Here is a 26457-nt window from a genome sequence, read left to right as displayed (position 1 = left end):
CCTAGAATTTACGTTTCATTGCTTTTTATAAATAAATAGTTGAGGAAAGATTTGGCAAAAAGAAACACCACCCCCCACCCTTTTCGGAAAAGTGGTTCATGTTAACAAGTTCTCTGAATGTTTACTTTGTCCTGTGTGCTTGCTAGTGGGGTAGCTATCCTGCCCTTGAACCAAGTGAATATTCAAATAAACCAAGCACTTTCTACACAGCTAGTTTTTTCTGCCATCTGTGTTACCAAAAATATCCTTGAGTGCTCGCTAAAGGAATTAGCAATTGTTGGACTCTTTAAGAGTGAGGCACCTAGAACTACTGAACAGTCTCGCAGGCCGATCAAACCTTAATTTGGTGCATTTCCTAACTTAATTCAGTAGGATCCCCTTGAACCATTTTTTAAATTTAAATGTAATATGCATGAAAAAACAGCAATAAGTAAGTAGCCTCTAGGAAACATGAAGTGTTCTTGTACTCCTGTTAAGATCTAATACTTTTTTGCATTTTTATCATGCTACTTTGAGCTTCAAGCTTTGAGAATGTGAAAGTTACAGTGCTGCTTTCCATTTTTCAAATTGAAACATTTGTATCCTGTACCACATTTTGGCGCTCATCCTTTTCTGAGCAGTGTACATTAGACCAGCAGAGCCCATGATCCAACCTGTACATCAGATGTATGCTTTCATGGAAATTGCTGACATGAAGCACTTAAAGAATGCAGTGAATGTTATCAACAGATACTTCCTTGTATAGCCTAGGTTAATAAATGCGGTAACTGTGAAGCAGTGTATTTAAATATCAGGGGAGGCATTTAGATGAATGTTTACAGATTTTTTCTCCTTTTTTGAATTTGTGTAAATACCATATGCAGATATTAGGGGTTTTGAAAAGGAACATGAACTTGTCTCCATTAATGGGTGGGACACAGGTGTCAGAAATGTACGATCTGAGAGTTCGGTGTATGTAACAGCTGACAGCAGGATAGGTTGATTGTTTCATGGTGTGGTTGATATTATGAAATGCAAAATTGAGATCTGGTGTGGACTATTTTGTGGATAAATCATTTGGCTTTCTGTACGACTTTTCTGGTTATGGTTCCATTGTGAGCTTCTTCAATATTTAGTGACAGTATTTAAAGTCCTTCTGTAGAATTAAATTGCACTCTGTGTGTGTGTGTGTGTTAAAATTCTTGGAAAAGAGGTGCTGAGGTTTTTTTAATCTACATAGTGTAACTGAATGCATAATTATCTATCTGGAGAAATACAAAAGACGTATCTTATAAGCCTGTGTAAATAATGTCCAATAATCTATGATTTGAGGGATGAGAGGGTAGAAGAAGACCACATGTGTGATGAAGAAAATAATTTGAGATAGATATTGGTAATTTTTGACAATTAAATATTTAAATTGCTATTTGACTTTTATAAAAGTCAGCAGATACATACTCTGCATGATGTTCCAGTGAAGCAATAACAAAAGAATGAAAACCACTTGTGTATTTCAGTAGGTCGGCTAAGTTTATTTCTCTGTTATGAACAATGGCTGAGTTACATAATAATAACTACTATGTCAAACATAGCCAACTTTGGGTCACATTCCTGGCGATTGTTGATCAGATTTTTTACAAACAATATTTTTCTGGCTAGATTTCAGTATTTTGGGGTATACGCTCTGAAGATCGTTGCCTAGTAACCGGATTAGCAAGCTTAAGTTGGAAAATGTAAAGTATTTTAACTAAATTGTCAAGACTCACGGTAAACGGTACATGTCACATTACACTGGTACCATGCGTGGATCCCAGATCCTGTGTTCTAGTGAGGGTCCAGTGTACTTCCTTCTTAAGGAAAGTTTTATATTAGAAATAGCCTAAACCAGTGGTCCCCAAACTTTTGAGGGTCATGCCCCCCATTACCCCTGTCTGTGCCCCTCCTGCTCCCACCCGCCGCCCCCGAGGCCAGGAGCGGGACTGCAGCTTGGGGGAGGTGCAGGGGAAGGAAGAGGACATGGACAGGGGGGCAAGGCTGGGGCTGGGGCCACAGGCAGCCAGGATTGCAACCAGGCGCGGCTCCACTTCTGGGCTTGCCAGTGGCCTAGGCTAGGGACAGAAGCCGGGGATGCTGCTAGGGTGGGAGCAGAGCAGAACTGGGGGTGGGTAGAGGCTGGGTGACGCTCCCTCCCTGTCCCCATGGGGGATGGACTGGGCCCTGCCGGGCACCTGAATGGTCCTCCATGCCGGGCCCCACACTTTGGGGACCTCTGGCCTAAACTCTAGCCTAAAATATATAGGGAGACATAGAAGTTAAATCTTTAATTTATTTTGGAACGAGGGGTTTCCTCAGACGGTTTCTGCTTTGTGAAGGATATTGGTTGCTTTGAGAGTGCCTCTTCTTTCCAAGGTGAAGGCTTCAATAATGAGCTTTGGTTTTGACATTCTGGGTTGGAAGGAAAAGTTTAAGATGGTCAATTCTGATTTTTAATCAAATTCCACTCAAAGCTCTTTGAGATGTACTCTGAAAAACGCTATATAAGAGCTAACCATTATTATTTTTTAAAATCCTTTCAGTGCCAGTAAGGTCTGAAATATTAATCCTCCCCCACCCCCATTTATTTAGAATGGAGTTTTACAGAGCACAAAGGGACACAAAATATTTGGTAAATTAGGACTCTTCTTATGTGCACTTGATAAATTCAAAAAATCTGAAATTCCAGAATCTGAGCACTTTGAGGTTTAGATCAGTGAATGTAAAATTGAGGTAAGTAGTGGGTAAATAATGGCTGGTGCTCGATAAACACAGGCCCATAATCTGCAAGTTGCTCCATCCAGGGAGACCTTTTATGTCTGAGAAGAATCCCATTAAAGTCAAATCCAGATTGGATTTCTATGCATAATACATATTTTGTATCTGTATCTAGTATTCTAGTATGTCAGAATTCATAAGTGCTCTCACATATCTGTGATAAAATAACAATGCTGGCTGATTGATAAATCAGTACAAGAACCATGATTTTTTCCTCTGGATCTATAATTTCTCAATCTTTGGCAGATACAATTTTTAAAACATCTACAAACTTCTGATTTGTCTCTACTTCATCTGGAGTATTGTCATGTGCTTATATAACCCACAGACCACTGGCGAATTAACCCAAGATGTAGCCACTCATGTTCTTAGCTCTGAGGGTCTATGATTCAGTCTCTGGTGTGTTGGCCAAGAGGGAAGTGTCACATTTAGATATGGAAAATCTCTAGTTTTTAAAGGTTTGAATTTCCTTGAATCAAATGTCAGACTGCATTTCTGCCAATGGTATGCAAAGAAGGAAAGAGTATCTGAAATTTACTCTAGACTTTTTTTTTCTTGTTTATAGTTTTTTCAGTACCTTGTCTTAGTCTGGAACTCTTTCAATTTCTGTAATCTGGCGCTATGCATCCGGATCCCAGACCCTTACAGGCACTGCTTTTCATCACTGCTACAGTTCTCTTCTCCGCTGCAAGTTCAGGTAAGGCTTCATCTTGACCTAGGTAACTTGCTTGGGTATTGGAAGCCTATATTTTCAAAATGACTAAGGATTACAGGTGCTTCAATTTTGGGGCACCCAGTTAGGGACATCTTAAAGGTGTCTGAGTTTCAGAAAGTATTGAGCGCTCACTGAAAATCAAGTGTTGTTTGTAAGGTTTAAGTTGAGCACCTAAATCACTAGTCACTTCTGAAAATGGAGGACTGAGTGAATATTTCACATTAAGTATCATGTTTACTTATTTTCTTTGAAAAATGTAAAGAATTCGAACTAAACTGTCATGGCACTGTGTGTACAGTTCGGGTCTTACCTCCTGCTCATGGAAAGTGCTGTTTTAGGGATGGTTTAAAGTATGCAAAAAGACATAGGTAGAAGAACAAATTAAAGCCTTAAAGCCTGGCTCTAATCTGAAAAGGTCTTATGTAAAAATAGCCTGGTTTTAATAGCAGAGCTCCTCCATGAGTGCTGTGAGCTTGTCTTAATTTAGCCAAAAGCTTTTACTAGTGTTAGCCCTCCCCAGGCAATGCAGGAGAGTGAGATGAATCTTGTTCTTCAATCATCCTAAAACTCATTAAGTAAATTCCATGTTCAGGGTCACTTTTTGCCCACAGTATACCCTGTGCGTCCACACTGAAAACAATGTGGTTTCGCAATTATAGCCGAGGGCAGAATTTGAAGACGGTGGAGTGACAAAGATGTAACTAGTGCCACTAGTTTTACTGATGCTGATGTACAAACTAGAAAGACCACTGCTTTTCTCTGAGATCCCAGTTCACGTTTGTAGCACTAGCATCAAAAAAGTATCAAAGCTGAAAAAAATAGATCTGGCATCTTTATGAAACCCCAGGATTCCATTTTTATGGAGTTGATTTTTCTGAGTAGAACCACACTTTAATTTCCAGGGTTTTTTCTGTTTGTGCATGTTTTTTATGGCTCAGTTAAAAATCGTTAAACAATCCCGCATCTGAAACTGATCAGTGTAACTAGTGGAAGAGTGGACTGATTTTAGAAGAAAATATTAATTGAGCAGAACCATTCACAGGAAACTTCATAGATCGCTGTGAAACACACACTATCTATTTTTTAAAAAAAAATATTTGTGTTTACAACATATTCACAAACTAGAAACGGCTTTTCCACTACCATTTTTTTCCATTTGACAAACACGGATTTTCTCCCCCGCCCCTTTCTGTTTCTAACATAACAGAAGTCGCCCGGATTGCCTTTTGTTTGCTGCCTCTGTGCACCAGTTTCTGTTATTAGCAGGAATGTGCACAACTGCGGAAATTGTTTCCAACTGCTTTCTGCAGTGTTTCAGTGGGTAGGGCTGGAAAAACCCTGATGTCTGATGAGCATGAAATTTGCCCTGGTGAAGGACTTGCATAACCCAAGTTGAGCAGAACTCAAGTTTTAATTTACCAAATAAAGTTTTTATCCCTTATGGTGGTGAAGGTATTTTTTGAAATGTGAATGGTGAGCTGATACAGACAGCTTCACAGTGCTGTTTTGGCTCCTCACAGCCTTACAAATGTGATGATGCAGTTCCATCTTCATCAGGCTCTACCTGGTGTAGTCCAATTGTTTGGAGCACGTGAAAATCTTAAGTAAACTTTAGAAAGACAAGGTGACTTGAAGAGCTTTCTTTGGCTTAAAAGTGTGTCTCTCTCACCAGCAGAAGTTAGTCCAATAAAAGATGTTACCTCACCCACCATGTCTCTCTAATATCTTGGGACTGACACAGCTACACTACATATAACTTAGATAGACTTTAACGTTTTATTTCATCCTAATTTAATAAGTTCCACAGTCTCGTAGATAAATATGCCTAAATAGCAGGCTGATTGAGGCTACTTTGACAGCATAGTAGGTCTAGAACTTTGAAAGTCATGTCATAGTACATTTTATACAGGGCAAATTAGCTACATCTTCAAATTACCATTCTGTATCCCGTCAGAAGATTTGCAAAGGAGCCATGTGGTCTTCTGGACATGTGCTTACAAGGTGAGAGTGGTCTTATCAGGACACCAAGTTTAGATTTATTCTGTCATTGTAACAAAATCTTTCTGGACACCCAGACTCTCCTGTCCATGGTAATCTTATTTTGGAGAAGACTCTCTTCTCACTGGTATAATTTTGGATGTATCTTATCCCTTCATTAATATTAAGATGGGTTCAATTAGTTTATTGTTGCCTGTTCCAGGCTATCTGCTTTTGTTATAATGACCTCCCAGTGACATGTTAGTCTCTAGTAGTGGAAATCTGTCAAGATGAATATCTTTTAAAAAGAGATAATTGCCTGTTCGCCAAAGATTTCCGTTTTGACAGATTACCACTGACGCACCATCTCCTCAAAGAATTTGGAGGTTCTGGGAAATAGTTTAATGTTGCATTGTCCTGCCCTTTATTATTTTGCCAATACTCATACTCCTGCTGTGAAAGAAACTGTCCACCCTCTGCTGGGACCTATCACGCAGGACTTTGATGTAAGAGAATTTTTGCCACATCTGTGTACAATGGCCCGAAACTCTAGGGGTAATCATTTGCCAAGATATGTTTTTGGAGAACAGTTGTAGGGAAATACTTTTTATGTTTGCACACTAATAAATAAATCTGGTCTATTCTTCCGTACAAGTCAAAGTATAACTGATCTAGACAGAAAGATTTCAGCGAGCATTCAAATGTCGTACTGCTAAGTATTGTTCAGCCATTTAATGTCTTTTTTTCTTTCCTTTTAGATTTGATTCCTCATTTTATTTCTGAGCCCGTATCTACTATCCAGAAGCCTGGTGGGCCTGTAAACCTTCATTGCTCTGCTGATCCCTCCACAGCTCGCATTTCTTGGTTGTTTAACGGACAGAGGTTGGACAGCAGGGAGGAGCAAGTGGAGGTGCAGCCAGGATCTTTGACAATCTTCTCTCTCAGCCCCTCAAATTCGGGTCACTATCAGTGCATTGCCAATTACAGTGCTGGTGCAATTGTGAGCAGGCCTGCTATAGTATCCATAGGCCGTAAGTTGTTTTCTACTTTTATTCCTAACTCCATGACCAAACATAGTGGCCATCAACTAGTTGTATGAAATGTTGTTTCCTCCATGGTAGAGATGAAAGAAACCTGACACATTTTGACTTTCAGAAAATGTATATTGCAACTTTTTTGAAAATATTTTGAGTTTTCAAAGAAAAACACTCTAGAACTTTATTGGAAAACAGTGCTTGTTAAAATCACTTTATATGTATTTAATATAGCACCCATTAGTGCTTTAGAGATGCAGAAAGATAGCCTCTGCCCCAAAGACCTTGTGTATAATTTAAAATTGATGATGTAATAAGATTACAGGAAAGTCGCTCTTTGTGTCACTCTAAAACCTAAAATGTCTGAGATGGGTTGAAGGCTCTTTTTGTTCAAAATATCACAAGATTGAAGCATCGCTGGGTTTTGTCATCTGTTGCTGTCCAATTTTAAGTTCTCAGCCATTTTCACTTTACAAATTACATCTGTGCGGTGTACAGCTACAGTAAGGCATGTATCTATGCCAGGTGACAAATCCTAGACCACTATATTCATTACCACCCTCACTCTACAGCCAATTTGCATGCAACAGTTTCATTGGTTGTATGTGGGAGACTGCATGGCATACACAATAACCCCAAACACACACAACCCCTCATGGCAGCACTCAGCCCTTATTCGCTACCTGCACAAATCAACACAGTCACCTACACAACACCACAATCAGCATACACAATAACTTTAAATGTCACTCTGAAGCCGAGAATTTTGAGAGTTCTTTTTGTTTAGAATATCACCAGCCTCAGTCGTCACTGGGATACATGATCTGTTACCATCTAATTTGTAAGGTGGCAGCCAGTTTCAGGTTTTTTTTTACAAACACGACTTTACGAATTACACCTGTACACCAGCACAAGCTTTCAGCTACTAGTTCAAATTGTAATAAGTGAGGATAGCAAACCGCGTGGGGCGAGAAAGGGGTTAGCGATAAAATCATGCAATTTCTCAGGTGGGGTATGAGCACAGTTTGGTGATCCAGTGGGGTTTTTATTTATATAAAAAATAGGGTAGGCGGTGACTATGAATGACTCTTGTTTAAGGTATCCCTGAGTTTTCAGGAGGGAATGATACTTTTTGCTGTGGTGAAAAACATTACAAAAATTAGATTGAAATGAGGAGAGTGTAGTAGTTTGAAGACCATTCCATGCATAGAAGGCAGCATATCCCAATGGCCTATGACCCTTTACATGGTATGAAAAAGGGACAGACATGCTTGTGGGAGGCAATTAATGGGTGGGCTAGTAGTAAATAGTAAATATTTATATTATGGTCGTCCCAAAGGGATTGGCCCCCTGGGCGCTGTACGGATAGACAGTGCCTGCCGTTGAAGATCTTACAGGTTAAACACACACACACGAGTAGAGGATACAACTTAGAAGCAAAAAATATAGTGAAGAATTGACACTACTTTGTTGGTTTATGTGCAGTGTAGTTTGTGGAGGTTTTTAATTGGGAGGGGATGAGGCAGGGAGGCAAAGGAAAGAAGGGGACGAGGAATAGTTGCATATAACCATGATCAGCAGGCGGGGTTCTGTAGACATCATGGCAGAGGTGAGTCTTAAGTGGGATCTGAAGGAAGATAAGGTTCATGGCTGTTCAGGTTTTATCCAAAGAGCTTTTCCCATGTGTGAGGAGCATCGTGGGAGGAAGCATCCCGGTGTTTAAAGGAGAAGTTGACTGATGTGGGTGGTAAAGGCTGGGAACGGTGGAGGTCAATGTGCTAGGTTACTAATCAGCCACCGAGCCTGGGGCTAAGTTTTATGAATGGCCTTCTAAGCAAAGACAAAGTTTGTATTTGCTCCAGAGGTGAAGAAGGAATTAGCTGAGGGACTTCAAGGTGGGGTTGATATGGTCAGAGTGATGTGCAAAGAAGATGACTTTAGCAGCAGCATTCTGAAGAGGTTGAAATTAAAGATGGCTTTGTTAGCAAGGCATTGAGAGTGTTGGGAATAATGCTATGGCTAGGTCAGACAGAGAGGGATAGAGTTATCTAAGGCCTTACTTTCTGGCTAAGAGATCACACCTTACTTTGCAGGCTTTTCTAATGGGAAACAGCAAAGGATACCATCTTTCCAGAAAGAGTGTGCTCTTCCTGTCTCCTTTCTCAGTAAAGCTTCCAGTTAGCAAACGCAAAGGAGGGAACTCTAGCAAACTCCCCATGCCACAAGTTAGTGCCCCCAGATGCAGTAGTGTTGAAGAGAGAAAAGGCGAAAGAAGGTAACAGAGGTGCCAAAATGATATCGCTTAGGCTAATAACTTACGAAGTGCCTCACACAACAATGAGGGAGGGTACTGTTTGTAACATTTTAAGAACAAAAATGACAGCTTCACAGTAGTTAGCATTAAACAGAACTACAGCTGCTAGCCAGATCAGAGCTAGATTGATAGCCAGAATGTTGGAGAAAAATACCCAAAATCCACATGCCCTGAGCGATTTCCTGAAAACAGTCACACTCTTGGCAGGGACATCGGTGACTCTCTGGCTCCCTCTTTTTGCTACTCTCAAAAAAGCCCCCGTACCCTTCCTAATGCAACTAATGCCCCATATGTCCCTGGAACCATAGAAGGGCTTTTGTTCACATGCTGACCATTGCCTTCCTCCCAAACTCTCTTTGATTTTTATTAAAGGTAAACCTTCCGAAGTTCTGAGGATGAATTTTAAAACCACAGTGTTAATGGGAAATAAGTGTTCCATTTCCGAAAGTATTTGAAAACACATACAAAATCTGACTGTGTGCTTAGAGGAAAAGGGAAACATGCTCATAGATTGCTTTCTGCAACTATAGTCTTAATTTCTAGAAGCAAAAATCCTTTTGCCTTTTTTTTTTCTGTCACTCTCAGTAAAGCAGAGAGTTAATATCTTGCGAATCTTCTTTCTGTAAGCTGTTTACCGGATAAGGAATAAACAGATACTCTAACTCGTACTAATAGTGGTTCCTACTATATGTAGCCACACTGAGACCTAGAAATGTTTCTGTTTCTAGTTACAGCTTTTATAATACAAGGATCCCACAAGCTTCTCCTCCAGGCAAAAGAATTTTCTAGTGTAAACTCTCTTGTTGATCTGCCATGTCATTACAAAACCGTACGCTCCTGGCTGCACTTCTTGCTTTCGAATTTTCTGCATTGAGACGTGTTTTATCAAGCGCTAACAAAAAGCCCTTTGCAATCTCTCTCTATTTTGAACAATTCACAGCAATATTTGCCTTAAACACAGCAACTGCCAGCAGTAAATACAAATGAAGTTCCCAAATGTGGTTTGTCAGTTCTTTGAAATCCTTTTGCTGTATTAAATGGGATTTTTTTTCTTAAGTACTTGGACATTAGAACTGATTGGAAAACTAGGAGGGAGGGGAAGAAAGAAGACGAATTCATGATTTTCCCCCCCCCCCCCCGCCCCCAAAAAAAGTCCTTTCCATTTTTTATCAATTTAGTTTGGTCAAAATCATCTCTCTGTGTTTTAAATTCCTTTTTTCTTGGTTGTTTTTCTTCTTTTCTCTTACTTTCTGTCATCTAATCCATCTGTGCCTTGGTGGTTGTTCTGTAAATTGCTTGAAAATTAAAAAAGAAACATGAAGTAGAGGGGTCATGGGCCAAGTTCATAAGAAAAAGATTATGTACCGTTGAAGACAGTTTCCTCTGAGTATGATTTGGCTGTCCTGCATCAGAGTTATGTCTGAATTGGGCCTTTGTCAGCCAAGATATGAGTAACCTCTTCTTAAGGATGCCCCATCTATGGAGCATGTCCAGAATCCCTGTGAGAGGAGAGTTTCTCGTAACTGAGAAGACTAAGTGTTTTGGTAAAGTGCTGACCCATAGCAGAACCCCCTCAAGAGACCTGTAGGGTAATCAGCATAGACAAACTTTACAGGCTGTAAGCTTTGAACATGGAAGCTAGCAGGAAAAGAGCAACTTGCATACTGTACTGCACTACATGAGGGACGTAGGGAATGGCCGCATTACAAGCTCTACAGCTGCCACTGTGGTGTAGACACTTGCTACAGCAATAGAAGGGGTTTTCCCATTGCCGTAGTAAATCCACACGCTCGAGAGGTGGTAGTGAGCTCAATAGAAGAATTGTTCTGTCAACCTAGCGGTGCCTACACAGGGACTTAAGTAGTCTTAATTAAGCCTCTTAGGATTGTGAATTTTTCACACCCCATAAGCAATAGCTAGTTTGACTTACTCTTTAGGTGTAGACCAGGCCTAAGACAACCTGTTTCTGGGTTTTTAGCAGCATTAAAAACAAAGTTGGGAGATGCTGGAACTTGTAGGTTGAGGTTTTATATTTGACTCCTATTGTACAGGCAGTGAATGGCAGATGCTGCATTCCTCACTGATGTATTCACTGTCAAGTTATGTTTCTCCCAGAGTAATTAACTCCTTTTTGTATGCATAGAGTTTACAACATACCTGTTGTCCATATACTATAAATTGCCTCCTGCATTAAGTTCAAAACTGGTTATTGACACACTTAGTTCCGGGGTTGAGAGCCTCTCTGTTCCCTTATTTTTCATGAAGTAGTTCTGTGGAACTTAAAAGAGGGCTACATTTTCAGTTTTTTCCATCCTTCAAGTGAAAACTCTGTCTTTTCATGCAGCAGAAGTTCAGATATCTATATCCTAGCTCTGGTATTGAGAACTACATGAAGTTAGCACTGTCGGTTAATCACAGTTAACTAACGCGATTATTTTTTTTGAGTTAATCATGTGAGTTAATTGCGATTAATTGCACTGTTAAACAATAGAAAACCAACTGCAATTTATTAACTATTTTTGATGGTTTTTCTACATTTTCAAATATATTGATTTCAATTACGACACAGAATACAAAATGTACAGTGCTCGCTTTATATTATTATTGATTACAAATATTTGCGCTGTAAAAATGATAAAGAAAAAAATAGTATTTTTCAATTCTCCTCATATAAGTACTGAATTCAATCTCTTTATTGTGAAAGTGCAATTCACAAATGTCAGGTTTTTTTTGTTTTGTTGCATAACTGTGCTCAAAAACCAAAACAATGTAAAACTTTGGAACCTACAAGTCTACTCAGTCCTACTTCTTGTTCAGCCAATCGCTAAGACAAATAAGTCTGTTTACATTTACGGGACATAATGCTGCCCACTTCTTATTCACATTTTTACTTGAAAATGAGAAAAGGTGTTTGCACGGCACTTTTGTAGCTGGTATTGCAGGGTATTTACGTGCCAGATATGCTAAACATTTGTATGCCCCTTCATGCTTCGGCCACCATTCCAGAGGACATACTTCCATGCTGATGACTCTCGTTTAAAAAAAAAAGTGTGTCAATTAAATTGTGATTGAACTCCTTGGGGGAGAATTGTAGGTCTCCTGCTCTGTATTTTACGTGTGTTCTGCCATATATTTCATGTTATAGCAGTCTCGGATGATGACCCAGTACATGTTGTTCGTTTTAAGAACACGTTCACTGCAGATTTGACAAAATGCAAAGAATATACAAATGTGAGATTTCTAAAGATAGCTATAGCACTTGACCCAAGGTTTAAGAATCTGAAGTGCCTTCCAAAATCTGAGAGGGACGAGGTGTGGAGCATGCTTTCAGAAGTCTTAAAAGAGCAACACTCCGATGCGGAAACTATAGCATCCAACCACCAAAAAAGAAAATCAAGCTGCAGCTGGTGGCATCTGACTCAGATGATGAAAATGAATGTGCGTAGGTCCGCACTGGTTTGGATCGTTATCGAGCAGAAACCGTCATCAATATGGATGCATGTCCTCTGGAATGGTGCTTGAAGCATGAAGGGACAGATGAATCTTTAGTACATCTGGCACATAAATATCTTGTGACGCTGGCTACAACAATGCCATGAGAATGTCTGTTGTCGCTTTCAGGTGACATTGTAAATAAGACGCGGGCAGCATTATCGCCTGCAAATGTAAACGAACTTGTCTGAGCTATTGACTGAACAAAAAGTAGGACTGAGTGGACTTGTAGGCTCTAAAGTTTTACACTGTTTTATTTTTGAATGCAGGTTTTTTTGTACATAATTCTACATTTCAGAGTAACAGCCGTGTTCGTCTGTATTCGCAAAAAGAACAGGAGGACTTGTGGCACCTGAGAGACTAACCAATTTATTTGAGCATAAGCTTTCTTGAGCTACATCGTGAAAGCTTATGCTCAAATAAATTGGTTAGTCTCTCAGGTGCCACAAGTCCTCCTGTTCTTTTTGCGAATTCTACATTTGTAACAGAGGAACAGCCGTGTTAGTCTGTATTCGCAAAAAGAAAAGGAGTACTTGTGGCACCTTAGAGACTAACCAATTTATTTGAGCATGAGCTTTCGTGAGCTACAGCTCACTTCATCAGATGTTTACCGTGGAAACTGCAGCAGACTTTATATACACACAGAAATCATGAAACAATACCTCCTCCCACCCCACTGTCCTGCTGGTAATCAGTGGGGTGGGAGGAGGTATTGTTTCATGATTTCTGTGTGTATATAAAGTCTGCTGCAGTTTCCACGGTAAACATCTGATGAAGTGAGCTGTAGCTCACGAAAGCTCATGCTCAAATAAATTGGTTAGTCTCTAAGGTGCCACAAGTACTCCTTTTCTTTCTACATTTGTAAGTTCAACTTTCATGATAAAAAGATTGCGCTACATCAGTGGTTCTCAAACTTCATTACACCGTGACCCCTTCTGACAACAAAAATTACTACATTACCCCAGGAGTGGGGGACCAAAGACTGAGCCCGCCTGAGTCCTGTCACCCTGGGCGGGGGGGCCAAAGCTGAAGCCCAAGGGCTTCTGCCTTGGGAGGGGGGCATGTAACCTTAGCCCGGGACAGTGAGGCTTGGGCGTGGGCTTCAGACTTGCTGGGGCCCAGGGCCAACACCAGCCTTGGGGACCCCATTAAAATCGGGTCCCGACCCACAGTTTGAGAACCCCTGCACTACATTATTTGTATGAGGTGAATTGAAAAATACTCTTTTGTTTTTTACTGTGCAAATATTTGCAATAAAAAATAATAGAATGAGCACTGTACACTTTGTATTCTGTGTGGTAATTTAAAGTCAATATATTTGAAAATGTAGAAAACATCCAATAATATTAAAGAATAATGGAATACCATTTATTTAAATCGTGATTAATTTTTTTTAATCATGCGATTTATTGTGATTAATTTTTTGTAATCGTTTGACAGCCCTACATGAAATGTCACTTCTTTACAGAGGAGTTCAGAGAGGCTGTCAAAAACAGCATTCATTTGGATCAAAACCTGCTGTATTTGCAGTCAGGAATTACTGTTTAACCCCACCTCCTCCAAAATCTACAATTTCCCTTACCTTTGTAAACTATCTTCCAGATCTTGATGATTTTGATACTTCGGTGAAACACATAGTTACAGCAGAAGAAGGAAGTGCGGCTTTCATTGGCTGTAAGGTACCAGAAAGTAACCCTAAAGCACAAGTTCGCTTTCGAGTACGGGGAAAATGGTTGGAACAATCAACAGGTGAGAGATTTTATTACACTAGTAACTAATATAAATGACCTGCTGCAAAAATACTGGTTGAAATCAGAACTGAGTGATATCCTAAAAAGTCGAAAACTTATTATGCAATTCATTTTAGATACATCTATCTTAGTAAAGACATCCATTACAGGAATGAATTTTTGTTGGCAGAGTTATTAGTTCACTTAATAGAACAGGGTGCTAGATAAATTGACTAAAGAAATTTTTAAAACTGTTTATCTGAAACTAATTTTAAACAAGCCTTTTTCCCTTCCTCAGATAACTACCTAATTCTTCCATCTGGAAATCTGCAGATTTTGAATGTCTCTTTAGAGGATAAAGGCTCCTATAAATGTGCAGCATACAACCCAGTCACTCATGATCTCAAATTAGAACCCACTGGACATAAGCTCGTAGTCAGCCGTGAGTATTTAATATATCTAGGAGGGTGGCTTGAAAGGATAAAAGCTTTGAACTAAATTGATCCACCTTAAATTAGTATTTTTAATAAACTCTGCTAGATTTTAATGTCTCACTATTCTGATGGGTGAAACTCTGGTCCTATACAATATGTGATCTAGCTAGCAAATGTCTGCAGAATACTTTTCATCTGCTGTAACTGACTTTGATTTTGTGACTTTATGAAAAAATCAACCTGAAAAGATTCCTAGCATGAATATCAAGTAGTCTAAAAATATCTGGGTCTGCAAAGTCGTTCCTGTTTTGCGTGTGTGTTTTAATGTATTTCATTAGTACGGTATGTGATAGCTCCATTTTATAGAAATAGTCACCTATATTATCAATTTCATGCTCCCTTTTAACATGAGTTATCAAGTATGTGATCTGTGGTGAAATGCTCACTTCCTGCTCTTTTTGCAAAAGGAGTAATTTATTTCTACTTACGGTTTGTTCTCTTATTGGCATAAATGGCAGTGAAGGGAACATTGATGGAGGGGTAATGAACTCCTGCAAGAGTAATGCAGAGTTGATAGTAGTGGCATGGTGGGTGTGCACCGCTGTGTGGGAGATGTAGGCTCAAATGCCAAAAAGACTCTGCACTTAGCTGCTGGAAGGGGAATGCCCCGTGTCCAATAACCACCACTCCAGCTGATTTTGAGGGGGTGCCAATGCAAGAGTCCATTACGCTGTGCTCAGCCATAGTGAAAATTTGTCCGCCATGTGAGTGAGTAAATTTGGTTACACACAGAACCTCAGGGCTTTGATAGAAATGAGAGGGAGCCGCTAGAGGAAAAAGTATTTAATAATCCAATTTAAAAATTGGATTGTTAAGGAGTTTTATCTTTTGCATATCCCTTTACTCTACTTCCAGGCACTTCTGCAGAAGGTTTTCGCATTCTTCACCCCACCGTTTCTCAGGCTTTGGCGGTACCTCAGCACAGTCCCCTAACTCTAGAGTGTGTTGTTAGCGGGCTGCCTGCATCTCATGTCCACTGGTTTAAGGATGGTCAGGATGCACTGACTGGAAGCAGGTGGAGACTACTGCACTCCCATCTTGTGACAGACAGACTTGATACATTGGATGCTGGAAACTACTCCTGTGTGGTGGCAAATGAGTCTGGAGTAGTGAAATATATAAATTACACAGTAACTATACTTGGTAAGAAATAGGGGAAGGAACTGAATTGTTTTTTATTTGTTGAAGACCATTTCTGTTTTTGGTGTATAGTAGCTCTTGACCCTAAGTTTCCTCATGCTCTTTTAACCCAGACAAGGGCTGATGCATTTTAAAATTAATTTTACATCATCAAAGAATTAAGATATGTACTTAATAAGTATATCATGATCTCTCCCTGCTTGCATCTGTTATGACTCATTATCCTCTCTCCAAATCCTTTGTCCTCCTTTATTGTGTTCATCTATTTTGGTTTGTAAACTCCTCAGGACAAAACTAGTAGCCTTGTTTGTCTGCAAAAAGGCCATGCACGCCTCCTAGTACTGGATGAATCATGTGCCAAAGTAGGATGCTTCTCCTTTCCCCATTCATGGTAGTAACTAAACAAAAAGTTTGCTGCAAGGGGTGAGCATACTAAAAAGGTATTTTTCCCCCCATCAGTATGTAGCTGGCTACTGCTGTACCTCTCTATTTCATTGCTATTCCACTTTTCTTTTGTAGCAATTCTTTCTGGGCACTGCATAACTTTAAGGTAGAATCAGTCTTGCAGCATCCTTAAATCACATTGAAGGAATCACCCTTTCATCTTTTTCACCCCCAACATTCTTACTGTTACCTAAAATAGAAAGTAGCTGAGGATGATCCCAACGCTCATCTCCTGGAGATTAGCAACTTTCCTGTACCTCTTGAGAGTGAAATAGAATTCTAGCAAAAAGCTAGAGTCTGGGCTTACTTGCGTGTGGTTAATGAACAGTGTACCTCTGGCTGCAAGTCCTCTGGCTGTTTGTCAGAGACATTAATTTGTAAATAAAAATATTAATTTTTGTTTCTCCATGCTAGTTCTGTGTGGGATTTTCAAAACCACAGTGATTGCCTGTCTGCTCCCATTTATGTCAATGGGGGCTTTACCACTGATCGGGGTAAATATGGTAGGGCTCAGATATGTGTGTATTCTGGCCAAAGAGTCTGAATGGTTAAAAAAAAGTTTGTTTCATAAAGTAGAGATGCTGAAACAGGAAATAGTTTTGTCAAAAAAAGTTTTCCAATAAAGGAATCTTTTACTTTTGTAGAGTAAGCGTGACTTTTCTGCACTGAAGGAAAAAGCCATTATAATGAGTGTTGAGCAAATGCCTTAGAAGCAAGTATTCATCTTTCACTGAGCTTAAGACATGACTAAGCTCAGCCTCCATATGTGTGATAAGTTTGTACAATTTCATATTGTTGTTAAACGTGTGGTCTAGTAATTAGTTTCTACATGATTCCTGAAAGAGCAGCCTGCAGGGTTTCACATTCTATTTATTTGCTTTATAGAATCTGCCTCAATTTCTAAAGGACTGCAGGATCAAACAGTGGCTGTGGGTGCAACTATACATTTCTCATGTGACATTCATGGAAACCCTGCTCCTAATCTTACCTGGTTCCATAATACAGCTTCCATCCATCTCTCTCCACGACATCTGGTCACAGGAAACAGGTTGAGAATCAGTGGCATCACCAAGGAGGATTCTGGGTTGTATCAGTGTGTGGCAAACAATGGGATTGGTTTTATGCAATCCACTGGGAGACTTCAAGTCCAGACAGGTATAGGAACATTTTTAACTATCCAAGAACTTAAACTAAAACCTTTGCTTTTTCTGACACATTTTAGTTTTCTTGCCAAAAGATTTGGTTTATGTATCGACTAAGTCCATTTCTGACCACGGTAAGCAGCAAATTGTATGATTTTTCCATCGCTTGTTGAAGTATTTCATGGGGGAGTGGGAGATATAACCCAGCTGCTTTATTTCAAGGATCCAGAATTTAAAAGAAGGCAAAAAATATCTTGCCTCAAATATAGTTTTGCATGTTTCTCTCCTAGACAGTGTTGGCTTTTATGACATTTTAGCCGTGTTTTGATAGGAGGAGTGTTTGGAGAGCTGGAGGTATTTGGTGACTCAGTTGTATTGATTCTTAAACTTTTAAACCTAAATTTCAGGGTTAAATCCAACTGTAACGAAACCTCTTCTGAGTCTCATGATTGACTCAGATGAGTTGAACTGGTTTCAGGTTCTATTGGAATTTGTCTTTGTAACTGACGAATTCCAGACTTAAAGTTTGAGATTTTTGTTCTTGTGCACCCCAAGTGCAGATTGAAGTTTAATATTGCATCTGCCTGCTCCAAACAAAAGTTTCAGTAGTGTTAATGGTTTTCAGTCCCTTGTTCAGTAACAATAAATTGGTTAGTCTCTAAGGTGCCACAAGTCCTCCTTTTCTTTTTGCGAATACAGACTAACACGGCTGTTCCTCTGAAACTTGTTCAGTAAGGTAGTGAATTTGGGAATTACTAACAACCAGAAAACTAGAGAACGGTATAAATGAAAAATATTTGAATGTGTTCATTTTTGTACCATATTAACAGCTCATCTGTGCATTAGACAATAGATTCCATAGTACAGTGAATTAATTTTATGTATGAATTGTGGTTTTTTTTAATAGGCAAAGGTTCCAAGCCAGTTATAGTTTCTTCACCAGCCAGTGCCAATGTGGTAGATGGTGGAGATGTTACATTGTCGTGCAATGCCACTGGACTGCCTATTCCTGTAATCCGTTGGTACAGCAGCCGTGGACTTATTACCAGCCACCCTTCTCAGGTCCTACATTCAAAACCACGAAAATCTCCACAAACAAGGAGAGGCAACGCCATTTTAGAGCCCATCTACTTAACCATGTCTCGAGCTGGATCAAGCTCCCTATACATTCAGGCAGTTACTCCAGAGCATGCTGGGAAATACTCTTGCGAAGCAACAAATGAACACGGCTCAGCACTGTCAGAAGCATTTCTTACAGTTGGTAAGCTAGAATCAGCGTTGCTGTGAGCCTTTTTAACATTTTAAGTAATCTGGCATGCGCCTTATGTGGTGAAACATCTATTTAGTGTCAAGAGGGTCAGTTTAGCAAAATCTGAATTAGAAATTAAGTGGCTATTTCATGATGCATTGAAATGAGTTGGCCAGGTTCCTAGTGAGCAGATATTCACCTTGTAGTTTTTGGCCATCTCACCTGGGGCTAAAGCTTGTACCAGGGTCTCACCTGGCACATCTTTGGGAAGGGAGATGGCCATGTGGGGAAGCCCCATTTTGGAGTTAGAGAATTTAGTTCTCCAGTCTGATCCAATAAGGAACTTTTGACAAGCACTAAATTCAGGTTAAAATCTCTACAGGCTTTAAAAAAAAAAAAAGAAAAGAAAAGAATAAAAAGCGTGTTTAGAATCACCTGCTAAAGCATTGTGTGGTTGCAGCCCGGCTTTCAGCCGTAAAAACTATGGTTCAGCGGTGCTTCCAAAGTTACTGAGGAATTGGTGCACAGCAAAACCAGTCTTTGAAGAGTGAAGTAAAGCAGGGGAATCCTCAACTGTTCTCCGTAACGCGCGCGTACACCGCCGCCATCATCACCACCACCACCGTGGGTAGATGAGAAATGTAAACATAAATAGACAATATAAAAGGCTTGATCTTGCAAAGAAAATACGGACTGTTCACTATTCTCTGAGGTTGCTACTAGAAACAGATTGTTCTTAAGCTGAAGGCACGTTATAAAAAGAAATCGTCTTTATTTTTATTATTTTATGTTCTGTCCACGATCCCAGAAATATTAAAAATAATTTTTAAAAAGTTACCCTAACAAGAACAAGGGCAAAATTTTAAAAAGCACCCAAATGATTTAGGCTTATGCTCATTTTCAAAAGAGACTTGCATTTAGGAGCCGAAGTTTTATTAAAAATCAGTGGGATTTAGCCTTCTAAGTGCCTTTTAACATGGGACTGAAGAGCCTAAATCCTGTAGGTGGTTTTGAAAAATTTACACTTAGTCTTGCTGTATAATCGTCAAAATACGTCCTAGGGAAAACAGGAGACCTCATTAAAATGTGCTGAGCCAGAAAGCAAGTTAAACTCTATACCTAATTTTTTTCCCCAAAAAATAAAGATAGAAAATATATTGAATGCACAATTCACACAAAAAAACATTAATTTTATTTTTTTAATTGTCTAATTTTTAAATATTCTGGCTTCTGATACAACACTGGTAAATATGTTCTGAAATGCATTAAAATTCTTTTTTTAAAGATATTTTTCTACTTCCATCTTGATGTTTAGAAGGTTCTGTTTAGCAAGGGAGAAACTGACTGTATAGGGTACTATATAAAAATTGACTACACTCAAAATGCTATCAAATATATAATATAAACTGAGATTTTTTTTTCTAAATTTTTCCATTTAGACTTAAGTAAATTTGTTCCCCCCTTGAAATAAATATATACCTCTAAATGGGGCAAAAAGATTTTCTTTAATAATAAAAAAAAAAATTGCTGAGAAAATGATCTGTGTACTTTTAATATTAAAAAACTCACATTAACTTCATTAATGGACCTCATAAAACCAAAATCAAACACAATTCCCAGAACTCAACCTGAATTGGAATAAAAATCCTGGTGCCATGTCTCAACCTGGTGGCCGTGAGTTCTACAAGTTAAATGTCATATTTGCTTTTATCAGTTTCCAATTTGTTGCACTGGCTTCTGATTGGCATTCAAATGACAGTAAAGGCACTGGGGTTGATCTGTAAATCTTTAAATGGGTTTGGAAGCTGGCTATCTGAGAGCCATCAGGATTCAAAGGACTATTAACTTAAATGCCAAAAGATATTTATATCCCATACGACTTCAATAAACCGGTTCTAATAGCAGAAGTATCAAACCGATGTAGCTCTGCAGTCAGTTCAGTCTACAGTAGGTTCAAGTGAATATGTCAGGTAAAGTTTTCGGAAGCACCTGAGTGATTTAGGAATCTAACTCCGTGGCACTTAGTGTCTTAAGTCATTTAGATGCTTTGGAAAAGGTTACCCGTCTTGAGTAGTAACTCCCGTCTTGCAGTGCTGGTTGTAGGAGGCTGTCATTGGGTATGTTGTAGAACACTGACCACAAATCTCCCTGCTAACTTCCATTAAACACTAGCCTATTTTGTGGGATTGCTAAGGAATTTTTTCAAAGGGTGCAGTGACTATGAAGCTGAGGGGGAATAGTTAATCTGAATAGGGAGGTAGCGGAAGTACCCCACATTACATACTGAAATAAAGGATACAGAAACCTTGACAAATCCTCTGGTGTAGGTACATAAATCTGAACAGCCTTAATAAACATTACTGTCCTGTGGTGTCTGTCTATAAGTTAAATACAAATTGTTTGCCAATAGTTTACTAGCCTTCAGGGCTAGTAAAAGCAATAATGCCAGTAGGTCTACCCACACCAACCAAAACCACAGCTCATTCCCTGCATACTGCAGTCCAGTTCCCTGCTCCAGCAGTCACCGAGTCATATTGTGTACATCCAGAAATCCTTACTAGGCCATCACAGGAAAGTACGCGTTCCAACTCTTCAGACAGAATGTTGGGTTTTAATGCTAATATGCAGCATGTATCACTTTCTCATGGGTTAATTTAGTGTACTAGATACACTTTAAGGGTGAGAACATTATCAGGCATTTCTTCTGTTGCCTTGAACAAGCTGATGTTTGGCCTTGAAGACTTCCTCTTTGTATTGCTTATGACTCCCATCCCCAAACCCTGCAGCATTCCTAAATAAACCAATGCTTGCTGAGAACATGGGCTTCTGTTTGAAAAAAAAAAACAAAAAAAAACCAACCACCTTTCCCTTCCCCTCCAGCTTCCAAGAAGTGGCCAAAAATAGCAGCCACACTTGTTGTTGGTATTTTAATGGAGGTTTGACGGAATCTGAGGTGGCCAGGCCAACACAGCTTACGCTTTACATTACCAAGGAATGTCTGTTTATTTTGTAAACTAAGTTCCCCTTATTCCCCTCCACTTTCTGGACCCCAACATATAACGGAAACCTACACAGATCTATGAAAGAATGGGCAGGACTAAGAACATCTGGCAGTCTAACATTTCAGTGTGCAACCTCAGGAGCTGCGTCATTTCCCTCAGAGTTCTCACTTTAAATATTGAAGTTTGATGCTTGTCTTGATGCTAAACCTCAGATGTCCAACCTGCCAGCCCATTGCTGCCTGGAATGTTGACAAGCTGTGTATCAATTCCAGGATTCCCTAAGTGTATTTTTGTCTGTTATGCTTTCCAGTACTACTGACCTCATTGCAGTTAAAGCTGCGGGATGGAAGGAGGAGGCACATAGAGGGCTTTCAGAAATAGATGTTAATATCACCAATAGCACTTTAGATCTGACTCTAAGCTTACCTCATTCTTAGCAATATATTTTCAAATGAGTTGGCTGGGTTTCAGCTATATAGTGTTCAATATTAGCAGAAATTACTCACAGCTAAAACTTCACAAAGTGAGCTAAGAAAATGCCCTTAATGTAATTTTGTACATACAGTAAATTGTAATTGTACAGACATGGTTTAATGCCTTTGAGTCACTTCAAATTACTCTGTTTATGCTGGTAGAAATGTAGTTCTTTACTTTTCAATGTAAGTACATTGCTGCTACCTAATGTACCTGATACATCAATTATAACACACCCTCTGCTGCCGATCTGCCAGGTACTACACCTTTACAATGCATGCGTTCCAATGAGATGTTGCCGTGCTCTTGTTACTGCATAGAAGATCAGTAGACTCTAGGAGAGAAGGACAGTAGTTCATTAATTGTTTCTAGCGCATGAAGCAAATAGGCTTTGTCTTGTAGATATAACCAGAATTTTTCTTCTGCAGTTCCTTTTGAGTCTAGTACAAAAATTGAAGAAGTCACTCCTACAGAGGTTGCCCAAAGCGATGAAGGAGATGGAGATTACGATACAGAAGTGGGGTTCTCAAATTTGTCTCCAACGAAGTTGCATCTTGATGCAGTTGCTACAGAAAAGACACTCAATGGTGCTTTGCCGCCCGAAGCCCCAATCATCCTCAGCCCTCCACAGACACTCAAGCCAGATATGTATAACCTAGTGTGGCGCTCTGGAAAGGATGGCGGCTTGCCCATCAATGCTTACTTCGTGAAATATCGCAAGGTACTGCTTCTTTGCAGGAGATAGGAATAACTCCACAACAGATAGTCTTAGGCTTCTCAAGGAACCTATCTTTGTTACAGCAACGTGGGTGTTAACAAGAGCTATGGTATCAGCCCAGTTTTGCTGTGGACGCACAGGCAGTCTGTTTAGGGATGATTGAAATTAGTTGCTGTTTTTTCTGGGTTTAACTGGGCCTGGTTCAACAGAACTCAAGTTTTTATTTCCATTGTAGTACCATTATTGTATGTGTGGAATTGGACTCTGGTGAGCATTATTCATACAACATTAGTAATCAAAACAATGCGTTTACAGTCAGTATGTCTGGTTCTGATCTCACTCGCACTGTGTAGTTTGAATAGAACTTTTGCAAGCCGTGAACGTCTTTGATTAGAATTAGAACCAGGCATCACATAAGACTAAATCTTAAATCAGACTTTTTCTCTGAAGGACTAAGTTACTCAGTTCATATTTTTATAAGTTGAAAGCCTTGTTCATCCTGGTCTTATCCCAACCTGAAGCAGAAATACCGCAAGATATTTTGACCAGCCAAATCCAGGAAATCTAATGACAGAGCCTGTTTAATTTATGAACCAAAGATACTTGGTTCAGATAAGTATTCAAAACTTTTGGTGCTTATCTGGACCTTCAAATTAGTCCATCACTAGCAATTATATTTTCAGTATTAAATGCTTGTTTGTTTATGTAATTTTAGTAGACAGTTTATCGTGGTTTTAAAAGCATCTATCTCTTCTATCATAAAAATTATTTAATTGATTTCCTCCTCTTCCAAGATTTCTTTTTATAAAGCATTAGAAAGAAATGTCTCTTTTTTGAAGAAAGAATTTGAATCAAGGCCATCAGTATAAACTTTAGTAATCCATAGCATTTGGAGCTGCCTTCCATGTTTTTATTAAAGTCTTATGTTGTTTAGTACTTTATTTTTGGTAGAGTCTCTGCCTTTTCCTTTGGGATTTGGGGTAATGCTTTTCTCAAAGGTCAGATATTAAGAGAAATCTTTCCTTTGCCTAATGGAACTGGTGAATTCACTGCAAAACAGAAAAACAACAACAACAATGAAAAATTGTAAAAAGGGAAATATGTACTCTAATAAAAACAAATCTCCAATCTTCCTGCTGATGTTTTCCAGTCTCTGGAGGTAACCAAGCAGATAAAACACACACACACGCTCTCTTTTTTGTGTTACTCATTTTAACTAATAAACATGTAAAGAAGCTTAAATTCATGGAAGGCTGGGATAGGTTAGGGTAATTGACTGTCCCCTTTCTCCTCTTGGGTTCTGCTTTAATCCAGACATGCACACCACCATCTAATGGCAGCTAGGTATTCTGCTTGAAATCGTTTGTCCTCATTCTAGTTCCTCAGACATAAGCACTCGCAGTAAATATCCATTGTAATATGTACCAATTAGCATTGTTAGCTGTCTCAGCTGAGTGGCCAGGGGCCAACTTAATATGGAGACAGAAGTCTCTCAAACCTTGATATGGGGGATCCTGTAGGTCAGGGTTCAGATCTATTGCAGGAACATTGTGTAGAAGCTCACAGAGCTGCCACTTGTGCTTTACCTGCTGTGTGGATAAAAGACTTGGATTTCCAGGGCTGTCACTGGCCCTGAGTAAAACTAATTGAACATAATTAGACATTTTGGCATTTTTATACAATAAAATGTCCGGAAGACCAGCTCAGCTGGAGAAGTATTGATATTTTCCCACATGTAAAGTTGAAGTCATGGTTTGTCTTGCTCTTAGCATCTTGTGATTTCCCTCTTAGCATCTTGTGATTTCCCTCTTGTACAGCTGGACGATGGCATCAATGTCATGGGAAGCTGGCATACGGTCCGTGTTCCTGGAAGTGAAAATGAGCTTCATCTCACAGAACTGGAGCCCTCCAGCCTCTATGAGGTTCTGATGGTAGCAAGGAGTGCTGCTGGTGAAGGCCAGCCTGCCATGCTTACGTTTCGCACCAGCAAAGGTAGGTGCAGTGTTTCCTATATGCAAAGTTATCGCCAAAACATTCCTGTAATTTAAGTTGACCGTGGCTTGTCTCTACAGCTATTTGTGGAAACAGTTGTTTAGTGTAGTATCAAAGGAAGCGCCTTTCACAACTAAGGCTGTTGGTAAATGGGATCCAGCATAGCTGTAAGTCAGATTCTGATGGTGCATTGCCATAGTAGTACGCTGAGAGGTACCTGCGCTATGTATGGACTGTAGCGCATCTGGTGAAGACACTCTGTGCTGCTGGGAGAGAGCTCTCCCATAGCTACTGTCGCTCACAGAGGTGGCAATGTCAGCCTGAGACGCTCTCCTGCGGACACAACACTGTCCATACAGGTGTTTAGGTAGGAGTAATTTACGTTGTTCGGGGGGTGGCTTATTCACACCCCTGAGCAACATAACTTCTACCAGCGTAAGTGGTAGTGCATAGAGGCCCTTACTGAAAGTAGCCAAGCTAAAGTCAGAAGGCAGCCAGGTCCTGGTCAGCCTTTTCCACGTTACACTTAAAAAGAAGTTCAAGCTTGACTGGTCCTTCCATTCTGAGTGTCCTCGCACAAATGAATAAAGCTTCTTCAGTCTTGACCTGTGTAAAAGGGTCTTGGCCTTTCCTGTGCAGAAACTTCCGGTGCACATTGTTATGTTAGTTTTGTAGTGCACACTGTATTGAGAGCGCTAACCCAGTTCTCATTTCCAACTTAAGTGATTTTTTTGAATTCAGGTTTAAACTGAGCGACTAGATCATTAAACGGTTTAATTACCATATATTAGCCACTCTGCTTAAAATGTTATTAATGCAAAGAATTCAACAATTGGTCATCTAATACAGGAACCAGCTGTATTAAAAATCATTAGACATGCTAGTGATTTATTTCCAGGAGGAGGCAGCCATATGCTATGAAAACTGGTATGCGTTTTTAATTGCCAGTTTGGGGGCTTCATTAGACCTATTGCCACATTGTTGCTAGGGTGCTTTCATCATGATTCCTTTACCAGTGTTGGTGGTTTCAGTGTACTGAGGGGCATGATTTGGGGGAATGTAACAGGTGTTAAACTCACAGCAGAAATCTAGGGTGGGACTAGTGCATATCATGCTGTATAGATGTGCAGTTATTATGGAGGTTACTCCAGCCTGAGACTTTTGTGCAGTGATTCTGCGGATTGACATGGAGAATTCTCTTCTCCTTCAGCCCCTGGGGAACTCCCTAGTGCACAGCAAGCCTGGCTGGGAATTGGAGCCAGGTTTAGTGCCAATTGCACCACAGTTAAAGCTGCTATCTTGTGTAAAAGCAGCGGGAGGGGATGTACTGTAAGGATGCAGTGAACAGATCTTTTTCCGGCAATGTCTTCTCAGTCACTGAGTTTATTTATCATATCTCAAACTTTTTTTAGAAAGAACATCATCCTCAAAAAATACTCAGGCCCCATTTCCCCCACTTGGCATTCCTAAACATCCTATCATTCAAGAAGGGACAAATAACTTTGGGGTGATCCTTCCAGACCTGTCTCGACACAGTGGAGGTAGGTGAATGGATTGTCTCCGATTTGCGTATGAGATGAGATGCATTTAAGCTAATTTCTCAAGTGCTTATAATTATTTGTATTTCTATGTCTTGTGTCCATTTTTATTCCCTGTTTATTCCTTAGGTCTGTCTTTCTGTTGCAGGTCTCTTTCTCTTGTGAATGATCTGTTAGCAAGGCTCAGATATAAGTGACTTCAAACTAGTAGA

General features: G+C 39.7%; 1 protein-coding gene across 4 annotated transcripts in view; it reads left to right on the top strand.

Moving 5' to 3' along the window:
- Positions 1 to 26457, top strand: part of CDON (cell adhesion associated, oncogene regulated) — a 98900-nt gene that overhangs the window by 32640 nt on the left and 39803 nt on the right. For 3 of the 4 annotated variants that reach the window (XM_073320627.2, XM_073320631.1, XM_073320633.2), the window contains exons 2-11: positions 3356 to 3487; positions 6241 to 6513; positions 13925 to 14071; positions 14351 to 14494; positions 15402 to 15689; positions 17016 to 17285; positions 18180 to 18533; positions 22426 to 22718; positions 24533 to 24707; positions 26120 to 26248. In XM_073320627.2, coding sequence (XP_073176728.1) covers positions 3412 to 3487; positions 6241 to 6513; positions 13925 to 14071; positions 14351 to 14494; positions 15402 to 15689; positions 17016 to 17285; positions 18180 to 18533; positions 22426 to 22718; positions 24533 to 24707; positions 26120 to 26248 — 2149 coding nt within the window. In that variant the 5' untranslated portion in view covers positions 3356 to 3411. Of the gene's footprint in view, positions 1 to 2958; positions 3249 to 3355; positions 3488 to 6240; positions 6514 to 13924; positions 14072 to 14350; positions 14495 to 15401; positions 15690 to 17015; positions 17286 to 18179; positions 18534 to 22425; positions 22719 to 24532; positions 24708 to 26119; positions 26249 to 26457 lie in introns of those variants that run through there. The other variant, XM_073320628.2, reaches the window with a different exon arrangement.

The sequence above is a fragment of the Lepidochelys kempii genome, chromosome 22, assembly GCF_965140285.1.
Source record: "Lepidochelys kempii isolate rLepKem1 chromosome 22, rLepKem1.hap1, whole genome shotgun sequence".
NCBI classification, from domain to species: Eukaryota; Metazoa; Chordata; order Testudines; family Cheloniidae; genus Lepidochelys; species Lepidochelys kempii.
Note: the sequence above shows the minus strand (reverse complement) of the source record. Positions and strands in the feature narration are given on the sequence as shown.